This window comes from Aethalodelphis obliquidens, unplaced genomic scaffold, assembly GCF_003676395.1.
Source record: "Aethalodelphis obliquidens isolate GAN/ISIS:26980383/991018 unplaced genomic scaffold, ASM367639v1 scaffold53, whole genome shotgun sequence".
Lineage (NCBI taxonomy): Eukaryota > Metazoa > Chordata > Mammalia > Artiodactyla > Delphinidae > Aethalodelphis > Aethalodelphis obliquidens.
The window spans coordinates 10,690-24,558 of NW_020837997.1; the positions used below are offsets into that span (position 1 = coordinate 10,690).

General features: G+C 38.8%; 1 protein-coding gene across 3 annotated transcripts in view; it reads right to left on the minus strand.

Moving 5' to 3' along the window:
* Positions 1-4,860: 4,860 nt before the first annotated feature.
* NLRP3 (NLR family pyrin domain containing 3) overlaps positions 4,861-13,869 on the minus strand; it is a 55,389-nt gene continuing 46,380 nt past the window's right edge. For 2 of the 3 annotated variants that reach the window (XM_027084437.1, XM_027084438.1), the window contains 3 exons: positions 8,241-8,411; positions 7,565-7,735; positions 4,861-5,502 (listed from right to left, as the gene is read on the minus strand). In XM_027084437.1, the coding sequence (XP_026940238.1) occupies positions 5,403-5,502; positions 7,565-7,735; positions 8,241-8,411 (442 nt within the window). In that variant the 3' untranslated portion in view covers positions 4,861-5,402. Of the gene's footprint in view, positions 5,503-7,564; positions 7,736-8,240; positions 8,547-13,869 lie in introns of those variants that run through there. The other variant, XR_003428308.1, reaches the window with a different exon arrangement.

Here is a 13,869-nt window from a genome sequence, read left to right on the forward strand (position 1 = left end):
CTTGGCATTCCTCGGTTTGTAGAGTTCTGTCTTCATCTGCACATGATGTTTTCCCTGTGTTTATGTCTGTGTCTAAATTTTACCCTTTTACAAGGATACCAGACATATTGAATTAGGGTCCATCCTACTCCAGCATGTTCCCACCTTAACTAATTACATCTATAAAGATCCTCTTTCCAAATAGGGTCACATTCTGAGTTACTGAAGGTTGGGGTTTCAACATATGAATTGAGACAGGTTGTGGGTCGAGGGAACACAATGTAACTGCAAACTAAAGAATGTCACTCGCCACTGGTTCTACAAGAATTAAGTCATTAGCCACTGTAGTGGCTGACCTTCAATACAACTTGAAAGAAATTCAGAGCAGAGATCAGGAATGAGGCACTCTGGGAAAACTGGCAGAACAAGCCTTCAGATAGTTAGGTATTTTCAGGAGAAAATTTTATGAACCCAAATTCTTGCATCTTCCCAGACTTAGAAAAACACTAAAACCACTAAGGTATTTGTTCTCGGCAACTAGCAACAATCTTCTACTGAGATGTGTGATTGATTACAATACCCTTTAGCAAAACCATATTTATGTGGGCCTCCCCCGGTAACCTCTTCAGAACAGTTTCTCAGAGCGATCTTAGAGGCTCTCTCCCAGGCTATAGACCTCAGTAAGACACTGAATAAATTACGCTCACAGTTGTTGCGTTGCGCATTTTCATTCAAGTCGACATAATCCATAACAGAAGGAAAGCAAACACAAGGGAGGTGTAATAAGCTGGCCCCTGCAGTAAGTTACAGGGTCTCAGTCCTAGCAAGGCCTTCTGAAAAGCATGTAGAATGTATCACTGAGAGGAAGAGGAAACCTTCATAGTGGTCTCCACCCCTGTTGCTCAAGGGCATTAGCTTTGCTGTATTGGCAGGCTGGGCAGCATGGGGTTGTTCAGCAAATGTCCCATGGAGTATCAGAGAAGCCTCATGGCTGAAAGGCAAAGAAAGATAGGTGATACCTCTGACTTGACATACTATCATATTGCATCTGTGTGCAGCCGGTGAGCACAACAATGGCTGGAGTGAAATGTGAACCAGGACTGGGCACAAGAGGTTTCAAGCTGGAGCTAATATTTTATCTTTACGACAATGCTCAAAAGTTTTACATTTTATAGTTTATCAACCTTTCCTTTATACTTTGTGTATTTTATATTTATTTCAAGAAGCACATTACCTAAACTTACACGTTTTGCTCTATTTTCTTCTAAAGTGTTTATACTTTTTTCCCTGAAGAAAACAATGTGCTTTTATTGTGACTGCATTCTGTGAATTTAATGATCTGTGTCAATGTGCTTATGTCATGTAATGCACTTTCCTGTCATTCTGTTTCTCCCCCAGCTTCATTGAGTTATAACTGACAAAAATTAGATAGATAGATAGGTAGAAAACAATGTGATGTTTTGGTATAAGTATACACTGTGAAACAATCACCTCAATCAAGCTAATTAACATATCTATTGTCTCACATAGCTGCACTTTTCCTTTTGTGTGTGTGTGTGTGTGTGTGGTGAGAAGACTTAAGATCTACCCACTTAGCAAACTTCAATTATGCAATACAGTGTTGTTAACTATAGTCGTATTGTTGTACATGTAGCTTTACTTTTAAAATGTGTCTTCTGGGTTCGAGCCCTGGTCTGGGAAGATCCCACATGCCGCGGAGCAACTAAGCCAGTGAGCCACAACTACTGAGCCTGTGCGTCTGGAGCCTGTGCTCCGCAACAGGAGAGGCCGTGACAGTGAGAGGCCCGCGCACCGCGATGAAGAGTGGCCCCCGGTCGCCACAACAGGAAAAAGCCCTTGCACAGAAACGAAGACCCAACACAGCCAAAAATAAATAAATAAAAAAAATTAAAACCTTTAAAAAAAATGTGTCTTCATTACTTTTGGAATTTATTTGTATGATATAAGGCAGAAATACAATGTTACCATGTGCATGGCTGTTTGTCCCAGCCGGGTTGACTAGTTCTTCCTTTCCTCAACATTTTCAATATCACAAATTACATTTCCATACATGCCTATGCCTGTGCATGAACTCTATCCTGCCTATACTACATCAATCAGTTTTATAGCTTTTTAATATCTAGTGTGGCAAGTTTCCTACGTTGTCAAATTTTTTCTGGATATTTTTTGATCCCTATTTTTCTTATACATTTAGGAAATTATCTTACTCAGTTCTGTGAAAATCCCTGTCAGTATATTAATGACAATTGCATTGAATTTTAGTTTGAGGGGAGGAATAGATAGCATTGTCATGCCTTTGAAATTTCCCATCCGTGAATATGACATATATCTCCATCTCTCCATTCATTCAGGTCCTCTTTTATATGGTCTTTTACAACTTTTAATTTTTAAGAGATTCACTCCAGGTAAATATTGACTGAAAGAAAAACACACACGTTAAATTTTATTCAGGGTCTTACTGAAGACTATAGCCCAGGAGACAGCCTCTCAGATAGTTCTGAGGAACTGCTCCAAAGAAGTAGGGGAAGAAGCCAGTATATATGTGATTTTTTTTTTTTTTTTTTTGGCTAGGGAATGCATGTAGTGAAGTATACATCTTGGTGAAAGATTACTGCTAGTCATAAAGAACAGATATCTCAAGTTAATGATTAACGTGCTTTTCTATCTATGAGAAGATGAAAGAAACTGGGTTTATTAAAACTCTTCCTGAGCTACGTCTAACTATCTAAGGAACCTGTTTGTCCAAAGCACAGAGCATCCTGTTGTCATCTTTAATTTCCTCTGTCTGAAACACAGAGTGCACTGTTGGTCAGTGACTGTAGTGGGTAAATCTTTGTAGACTTGGATGGTGAGAAAAATGCTCTTTGCTCTTCTTTTGTTTGCATACTTAATAACTCTTATTGCTACAATTAATGGGATTTTAAAAAATAAATTTATTCATTTATTTTTGGCTACATTGGGTCTTCGTTGCTGTGCATGGGTTTTCTCTAGCTGTGATGAGCAGGGGCTACTCTTCGTTGCAGTGTGTGAACTTCTCATTGTGGTGGCTTCTCTTGTTGCAGAGCACAGGCTCTAGGTGCACGGGCTTCAGTAGTTGTGGTGCACAGGCTTAGCTGCTCCGCAGCATGTGGGATCTTCCCAGACGAGAGCTTGAAACCATGTCCCCTGCATTAGTGGGTGGATTCTTAACCACTGCACCAGCAAGGAAGTCCCTTGATTAATAGGATTTTATTACATTTTAAATTGCAAGTGCTTAGAAATACTGCTGTTTTGATTATTTAAACCTTTTATTTGGAAATATGTCATATGTACATAAAAGATGCAAGAATAAGAACAGTCTAAAGAATAATTCCGTAACCCTCCCACCCCAAGATTTACCCATTGTCAACACTGACATTGACATTCTTGAAGAATATAGTCCCCTCCCCCTTTTAATAGAACTTCCTCATTTGGAGTTTGTCTGGTGTTTGCTGATGATTAAATTCCAGGTTCTCAAACAGAAACACACAGTAGTGATATTGGTTCCATCTCAAGTCATCTCACCTGAAAGCAGACATCCACCTGCCCTCACTGATATTTTTAATTTGATGGTCAGGTACTGTCCAATTTCTGCCCTTTATATAGTTACTATTTTTCTTTTGCAACTGATTAGCCAGCTGTAAAAAGATAATTTCAGACTACACAAGAATACTGCTTATCATTTAAATTTCCTATTAGGTTTTACCACCCATTGCTGCTTCATGTCTCACCCAATTTTAATTGTGATGGTTGCAACGAATGATTTCTTTCCAACTGCACGTGTTGATGTTTGTATATTGATTTTCTGTCCATCACCTTTACTTATTTTTTAGTTCTACTAGTGTGGAAAACCTCATGGAATTTTCCAAATTAATAGTTATATTGTGGGGTATTTATCTGTTAAGATATTCCTCTTGACCACTGAAAGGTAAACTCTTAATACAGTTTTGAGATCTTAATGAACAGAAATTTTTCTTCTGTCTTTCCAGCTTAGCTGTGTTTTTCTAATTATGTTTTATCCTGCACGTCAAGGTGTTTGTGGCAGAGAGGCAGTCTGCAATATCTCACTTCACTAAGATGCAAAAAAGCAAATATAGAGATCAGAGTTACTCAAAAGTGCTAGTCCTAGACTAGAAAAAGACTTTGCACCAGAATATAAATCACATACTGCTTCCCTTACTGAAAAAGTCTTATCATGAAAAAGTCAGCTCATCTAAAAAGCATACTTAGTAATTCGATTGATTTACATTCTTGCAAAATCTCCTTACATCAACCATAGAAAACCAAAGAAAACCATAGGCTATACTTTGACAAGCAGAGGTCTAGATGACTCATTTGAAAAAGGAAGTGGTATTTCCATCCTGAAAAATTCCATGTGGTTTAAGGGTTGCTCTATGTGTGGAGAAGCAATCATTCAATATATATTAATGATTTAATGCTATGTGAAGTGTGGTAGATGAAATGCTCCTGGAATGTGATAAATCCAAGATAAGTTCTTATAACTGAAGGCAAAATGCATTTTCTACGTAATACTTCTATTTATGAATATAGGCTCCCTCTACACTAAAACTTTTCTTTTGCATGATTTCAACCTCCTGTCCTACCAGAGCTGAAATTTCAACCATCAGAGTTAGGATAAGACATTTTTTTTTCCTTATTCATTACAATTGAATCGTTTGGCAAAGAGATTTTTTAATACATGAAGCAATTTAATTTATATTTAGTAGTTTAGATAAATAAGTAAAAAGATTTCTAGGCACCCTCTCTTAAAATTAAGGAAAGGAAACAAATTAACTCAATAAATACAGTAAAGTTTTTCTATTTTCCAAATTTTCAACCAGCTACAATACAATAAAATGAATTATTTTATTAGAAAATATAACTGTTCAAAGATTAAAAATAAATAAGTTGCCGCCACAAAATTGCAACATAATATACAGTTAACTCATTCTGTTCTGGTCAGTTAAGAGAAAGATGGCAGGAGGAATGACACAGTCAAAAGTAACCAAAAAGGCGGGGGGGGCAAGATATGAGGCAAAGGAGAGCTAGAGCAAAAAGAGAAAAAGAAAGAAAAAGTGCTTTATTGAATGAGTTAGTTACATGAGGTCACCAAGAGGAACACATCCTCTGACTGAGGCACTATGGTGAGACCTGTGTTGTTTGATGACTTTATTGCCCTGGTGTCTTCAACCCAGAGGTAAAGGAGATGCTCACATCCTCTAGGCAAAGGCACCATCAGCAAGCTTCCACTCTTCCTCACTGGACCAGAAGAATCACAGTGTGGTGGTCTTAACCCTGCTGGAGGAGTATTCACTACCACTTATCCACACCTAGATGGCAGGGGAGGCAAAGAACCTTGGCATCTGGCAGCCCTGCTTCCACCACTACCGAGCAGGCTCAAAGACAATGGTCAACTCAGGCTTTTCTTCTTGAAGTGTTTCTAACGCACGTTTTGTATCATAATTGAAATACATTCCACACAACCTGTAAAAGTAGATAGAGAAGCTTTGGATTGTACTCTTCAAATAAACACTTTCAGTTTTTGGCTTTAAAAATCTCATCTCCTCACTTAGCCTCACACTTCTAAGCTTTCCAATGCTGCACTTCATGCCTAATGTGGTTTCTGTGATATTCAATATTTTTAATCTTCGAGTTTGGAAATGTTTAAACATGTGCAAATATCGAGAGAATAGTATAATGAATCCCATTACCCATGTTTGACAGTTAACAGCTCATGGCCAATCTTGTTTCATCTATCACCCACCCACTCCTCACATCAGTGGATTATCTTAAACACAGCAGTTCATGCATCTATAAGTATTTCAATGTGTGAAACTAAATGCAGACTTTTAAAACATAACTGCAATGCCATTAGCACATCCAAAAAAGTTAACAATAATTTCTAAATATCAATATATGTCCAATCAGTGTTTAAACTTCCTCAACTGATAAAACTTTTATATTATGTTCATTTAATCAGGAGCCATATAAAGTCCACACGTTGGGAATTCCCTGGCAATCCAGTTGTTAAGACTTGGTGCTTTCACTGCCATGGCCCAGGTTCAATTGCTGGTGGGGGAACTAAGATCCTGAAAGTCGCACAATGCAGCCAAAAAGAAAAGGTCCACACATTGTAATTGCTTGGTATGCCTCTCAAGTCTTCTTTGATATCAGTTCTTCCTCCTTCTCTTTTTTTAAATTTCCCTTGCAACTTAACTAAGAAATCATACCATTTGTCCTGAATCATTTCTAATAATCTTGATTTGGTTGTGTTATGGACTGTTTGTGTTCCTTCAAAATTCATATGTTAAAGCCCTAACCCTCAATGTGATGGTATTTGGATATGAGGTCTTTGGGAGGTAATGAGGGTTAGATGAGGTCATGGGGGTGGGTCCTCATGACGGGATTAGTGCCCTTATAATAAGAGATACCACAGCACACACTCTCTGTCTATCTCTGTCTATCTCTCTCTCTCTCTCTCTCTCTCTCTCTCTCTGTGTGTGTACACATGAGGACACAACAAGCCCAGAAGAGAGCTCTCATCAGAAACCAAATCAGCCAGCACCATGATCCTGGATGTTCCAGCTGCCAGAACTGTGAGAAATAAATGTCTATGATTTGTTTAAGGCACCTAGTCTATGCTATTTTGTTATGGCAACCTGAGCTCACAAGACAGGTTGACTGCATCCATGGATTCCCCAGTCTCTTTTGAGCCTGTCCCTTATCTCCAGAGTGTCCTTCAGGGCTAGGTCAATTAGCCCACATACAGCAATGTCCCCAGCTTCATCCTGACCAATAATTCCTTTTGTTCCTATTTCTCTTAGCTCTAGAAATGGCTTTTCTTGCAAGAAACATGCTCCACTCTGTCCACACAAGGATACAACGCTGATCTGAACTACTGTTTATTCAAACCTGTATTCCAATTGGTTCTCAGCCTTGAGGCCATGGTCAAGGACAGAAATTTCTGGGCTAACAGAATTTATAAACTAGGGGTAAGATATAGATAATAAATAAACAAGAAAATGATATAGCATGTATTATGATGGTCAACGCTATGGAGGAAAATAAGCAGAGAAGAGGAAAGGCATGCTGGGCTGTTATTTTCAGTAGGATGGGTACAGTCAGACTCACAGAGAAAACCCTGAGCAGAGAATTTAATGATGCACAGGAATAAGGCATGTGGATATCAAAGGGGGGAAGTTCCAGGCAGAGGATGACCCATGGACAGGTCTAGTTCTACAAAGTATGATACCTTGCACAGAAATACAATTCCCTTTGGCTATTTTTCATTGGGACTTGTGTTTCTTTCAGGAATATGGATGAAAGGTCTTTTCACACCCAGATGAACCTTGATTATTCTAAATGTCTGGATGAAATTGAATACATAGTTCATGACTCAATTATTGTATACATATATAAATCTGCAACTGGCCCAGGCCCAACCTCACCCAGAGTGCAAATGAAGCCAACTTGGATTTTGCAAACTGGCCAACTTTTCCTTAGCAATAGGAGCCCTGTCACACAAATCTCTACAGAGCACACTTACTTCAGGCATTTCAGGAGGCAGCCCTGCTGTTTCAGCACTTCACAGAGTAGCATGACCCCCAGATCACCCAGGTCATTGTTGCCTAGGCTCAACTTTCGCAGGCTCTGGTTAGAAGTCAGAAGTGTGGAAAGACCCCAGCAGCAGTGTGACGTGAGGCTGCAGTTGTCTAATCTGCAAGAAAGAAGGTGATTTCAAGAAAATGTCCCCTTAAATTATCCTCCACACGTCTTCCAGATCTTAGCCTGCAATATTTCAAATGCAGGAAAGGCTCAGGATTAACAAGCTTGGAACTGCCTTATGTGCCAAGGGTTATCATTCTCTCCTCTTCAGATGAGAATATTTTTTCCAGTCTACTGGATTTTGTAGTTCAAATGATTAACAGCAGTTTATGAAATGATTTTTCCCAAATTCTGTGTCTCCCCCCCAGATTTTCCTAAAACACTAGTGCCATACCACCCCCACTCTTTTGTGGTAGAGGGATTTATGGTGAAAGGAACTTCAGTATTTACCTTTACACCATCTAAAAGTACAGGTCCTCCTAGTCCCATAATCCTGTAAGAAGCCAAGCCCTAGGAAGACTCTCAGATATAGATGATCTCATCAACATTCCCCTCAACTATCCCCTTCCCTGTAGCCACCATGCATTCCCATCACTGTAATAAGCTCAGAGACTTACTCCAACTCCTGAAGCTTGCAGTGGGCATGTAAGAGTCCCTTACAGAGTAGCTTGACCCCCACGTCTCCAAGAGCATTGCCCCGTAGGTAAAGGTGTGTGAGATTCTTGTTTGTGCTTAGCACCGAGCACAGAGCTACACAACCACCTGACGTAATGCCAGAATTCACCAACCTGTAGAAGGAACAGGGAGAAGAATCCTCAGTGCCCAGACTTCCTTGAACACTGCACAGCTGTCTCAACACAGGAACTTCATTTTATCTGAAAAGCTTCATGCTTCAAGTTAAAGGCCAGCATCTTGGATATAATCTGAGGAGAGCAAGACTCTCTATCTCTTGCCCCATAAGAGAGACAAATGATTTCTTAGCAGATGCTTTCCTGGGATCAGCAGGAGAGACAGAGCAAAAGCAATTCCCTCCACATTCCTCCTTCTTACACGTATTCCCTCTGACCACACATGTTCCTCACTACCACTTCTTCCAGAAAGACATCCCAGATTGTCTCTTACTAATAATTCTCATTATTATTATATTAACACTGCAGAGGCCTACCTTATTTGATTCTTATACCAACCAAGCAAGGTGGCAGTGCAGCTGTAACTATTGAATATTTTCTACAGATTAGAAAGCTGAAGATCATCAAATCATGTGTTGCTTTTAAGGTCAAAGAGAGAGTATTTGGTAGAGAGGGGACTCAGACTTACACCTTCTAGAGCCATCCCCTGCTCTATTGGCCCTTCTGTCCATTGCACACTAACTTCTGCCTTTTAAATGGCCTCTCAGAGTACAAAGCCCTAGGTTTGCATTATTTGCAGTGGAACTAAGATTGTTGATGTACTACTCTTGGGTCAAGTTGAGAATATACTATCACCTAACAAGAGCATAAGGGCTCTGAAGCTGTGTCACTCCTGCCTAGAAGCTCAGAGAGTAATATACAGTATACAGAAAGTCACATGTGCTAGGCGTTCAACAAAGCTTTGATTTAAGAATATCTCATGTGGTCACATTTCTTTCTGAACAATGACATGTTTTTAAGTTCCAAGGTGCCTTAGAATCAGAAAAAATAGAAATACAGAAAGAAGTGGTTCAGACAGCATAGCATGAACAGATGACCAAAAGGAAACAGAAATAATTATCCATCCGCTAGTCTCCATCTTCCCAGTCAAGAAAGAATCACAACAAAAAAGACTGAGTAAGCAAGACAAAGAGGGAAATGAAGCCCAAGAGGGATGAACAAAAACAACCGAGTGGGTTATAGTAAGTTCTTCTTTCTAGCTAAGGAGAATGTTATCAGAGGATCTTCAGTGAACATGCAGAAGGGATTTTCAGGATTTCTGGCTGTCATAGACTGAATGTTTGTAGTCCCCCCTCCTCCAAATTTCATATGTTGAAATCTTAACTCTCAATGTGATGGTATGATTGGGTTGGCCACAAAGTTCATTTGGGTTCTTCTGTAACATCTTATGGAAAAATCCGAAAGAACTTTTTGGCCAATCCAATGGAATGTGGGGGCTTTAAGACGTGATTAGATCTTGAGGGTAGAATCCTCATGATGGGATTAGTGCCCTTTTAAAAGAGACCCCAGTGAGCTGCCTCCCCACTATCACCATGTGAGAACACAGCAAGAGTGGCTGTATGCAAGCCAAGAATAGAGTCCTCACCAGGAACCAGGTGATCTACAGGCACCTTGGTCTTGGATTTCCAGCCACAGAACTGTGAGAAATAAATGTTTGTTGTTTGAGCCACCTAGTCTATGGTATTTTTGTTACTGCAGCCCAAATAGACTAAGACACTGGCAAAGATGAAGACCATTCCAGAAGACTAGAGATGGTCCTCAAAAAGGAAAAGAAAGAATATTTTGAAAGTTACAGAATAGTAAGATTTACTACTATTTCCAGAAAAGGGCTAAAAAGTATTAGGAACAGCTGTTTGAGGAGAAGTGAAGTGGCAGCAATTACAAGTAGATAGGGTGGTTTTGTTAAGAAAAAGTCACATCGGGATTATCAAAATGTTGGTAACCACTGAGACTGAGTGATGGGTACATAGAGTACATAATGAAATGTTTAGAAAATCAAACAACCAAGCCCTACCAACCAAACCACTAGATTAAAAGAATGTAACCAATATCATATATCTTGGTTTCACCCAATCCATTCGACTCAGATCTACATTTACTGAACATAGATGTCTTTCCATGTACTATCTTGTTACTGATTTTTTTTAAAATTTACTAATGATATGTCTTATGTCACAAAAATGTCTCACAAAGAAAATTGAGGAAGAAGATTTAACATTTATTGAGTATCTACTAACTGCTTGGCTGTGTGATGATGACTTTAAATAGGATTACTTCATTGAATTATTACAAAACCAAGATGCACGTGTTGTTTTTATATCTATTTCTAAATAGAAAAACTGAGGATCAGAGAAATCAGTTGAAGAATAAGAAGGAGTTTTCTAGATGGTCAGTAGGAATGGGAGAGTAAGGGTAACCCTCAGGCAAAAGGAAAATGGTATACAAGGGTGAGGAAGGGTGAAAGAGTGGGCCAGGTTCTTAGAACTAAAACTTCAGTATGACTCAAAAGAGTGAAAGGTGTGGTAGGCAAGAGGGAAGAAGCAGCAATGTAGGGCTGATCAGGGATAGCCTTGTGTGCCAAGCTAAGATATACCAAATTTACCCTGATTTCAAAGAAGAACGTTTGAAGGTTTTTTGAGCGAAAGCCCAGTATTATCAAATTTGCATTTCAGAAAATTCCCTCTGTTGTTATGTAAAAGGAAGATGAGAGGCAGAGGAAATTGAAAGTAAACACAAGATTAGAATTAGCCTCTGTTTACTTGTCGGCTCTCTGGAAAGTCCCACTATTCAACAAGGCAGAATAGAGAGGACAAGAAAAAGGAGAGGGGTGGGAAAAAAGTTACAAGAAATAAAGAATTTTGCAAATGCTTAGTGTGTGATGCTTGTGTAATATTGTGGAAGGGGCAGGGGCAATATGCAGCCAGAGAGAAAGACCTAAAGTTCAAGAAAAGAAATGTTGGCTATACCTAACAAAATATAAAATGCCTAAAAGTTTTGCCTCATTAATTCCACTTGTAGGTATCTGTCTGAAAACAAATACACACACATAAAGTTGTATATATAAATATGCTTGCTGCAGAGTTATTTGTAATAGTGAAAAAGTAGAAACTCATCCAAAGGTTCATTATTCAATGAGCAGCTAAATATATTACCATAATGTATAGTATAGAGCATTATGCCAAAATCTGTAGATCTGTATATACCAGCATGGCAATGTGTCCACAATAAATGAAAAAAGTAAATCATGGAAAAATGGTCTCATAATGATTCCAGTTTGGATAGACAGAGGGTTTGGGGTTGAATCATGTCCCCCAACATTTCATATGTTGAAGTCTTATCCCCCAGTACTTCAGAATATGACCTTATTTAGAAGTAGAGTCATCGAAGATGTAATTAGTTAAAATGAGGTCATTAAGGTAAGCCCTAACCCAATATGACTGATATCCTTATAAAAGGGAGATATTTAAACTCAAATATAGACACACACCAACACAGTGAGAACACCATGTGCAGATGAAGGCTAAGACTGAGGTGATACATCTACAAGCCAATGAATGTCAAAGATTGCCGGTAAACCACCAGAATCAGGAAGAGAAGTATGGAACATATTCTTCCTCACAGCTGTCAGAGGAACAAATCCTGCCGACACCTTGATCTTGGACTTTTAGCCTCCATTACTAAGACAAGATAAATTTTGTTTGGAACATTTTAACAATAGCAGAACATTCTTCTCAAGTGCACATGAAACATTTTCTAGGATAGATCATATGTTAAGCCACAAAACAAGTCTTAGCAAATTCAAGAAGATTGAAATTATACCAAGTATCTTCTCAGACCACAATGGTATGAAACTAGAAATCAATAACAGGAGGATAATTGAAAGACTCAAAAATACATGAAAATTAAACAATGCTCTTCTGAACAACCGATGAGTCAAAGAAAAATTATAGGGGCTATAAAATATCTTGAGTCAAAAAAAAATTAAAAACAACATACCAAAACTTATAGGATGCAGGAAAATCATTTCTAATGGGAAAGTTTCTAGCCATAAATGCATACATCAAGAAAATTGAAAGATCTTAATTAAACAACTAACTCTACACCTCAAGGAACTAGAAAAAGAGGAATAAACAAAGTCCAAAGTTAACAAAAGGAAGGAAATAAAAGATTACAGCAGGGCTTCCCTGGTGGCGCAGTGGTTGAGAGTCCGCCTGCCGATGCAGGGGACATGGGTTCGTGCCCCAGTCTGGGAAGATCCCACATGCCATGGAGCAGCTGGGCCTGTGAGCCATGGCCGCTGAGCCCATGCGTCTGGAGCCTGTGCTCTGCAACGGGAGAGGCCACAACAGTGAGTGGTCCACATACCACAAAAAAAAAAAAAAAAGATTACAGCAGAAATAAGTAAAATAAAAAGTAGAAAAATAATAGAAAAAAATAACAAACTAAAAGTTGGACCTTTGAAAAGATAAAATTTACAAACCTTTAGCTAGAAACCTCCCCCCCCAAAAAAAAGGAGAGAGAGAAAGAAAACACAAATCAATAAAATTATAACCCAAAGAGGAGACATTAAAACTGATATCACAAAAATACAAAAGATCATAAGAACTGCTATAAACAACTATAACAAACTGGACAACCTAGAAGAAATGGAAAAATTCTTAGAAACATACAAGCTACCACGACTGAATCAGGAAGAAAAAGAAAATCTAACCAGATTAATTACTAGTAAGGAGATTGAATCAGAAATAAAAAAAAAAAACTCTGAGCAAAAAAAAGGTCCAGGACCAGATGGCTTCACTACTGAATTTTATTAAACATTTAAAGAAGAATTAACACCAATTCTCCACAGACTTTTCCAAACCTCAAAAAGGAGGGAACACTCCCTAACTCATTTTATGATGCCAGCATTACCTTGATATCAGATAAGACACTATAAGAAAAGAAAACCAGAGACCAATTTCCTTGATGAATATAGATGTAAAAATTCTCAACAAAATACTAGTAAACTGAATTCAGCAGCACGTTATAAGAATCATGCAGGACTTCCCTCGTGGTCCAGTGGTTAAGAATCTGCCTGCCAATGCAGGGGACACGGGTTCAATCCCTGGTCCAGGAAGATCTCACATGCCGCAGGGCAACTAAGCCCCTGCACCACGACTACTGAGCCTGTGCTCTAGAGCCTGCGAGCTGCAACTACTGAGACCATGTGCCACAACTACTGAAGCCTGTGTGCCTAGAGCCTGTGCTCTGCAATAAGAGAAGCTACTACAATGAGAAGCCCACGCACTACAATGAAGAGTAGCCCCTGCTCACTGCAACTAGAGAAAGCCCATGCGCAGCAATGAACACCCAGCACAACCAAAAAAAAAAAAAAAAAAAGAATCATGCAATATAATCAAGTGGAATTTATCTCTGGGATGTAAGGATAGTTCAACATATGCAAATCCATCAATGTGATACATCACATTAATAAAATGAAATAAAAAATCACATGACCACCTCAGTAGATGCAGAAAAAGCATTTGACAAAATTCAACATCTGTTCATGATAAAAACC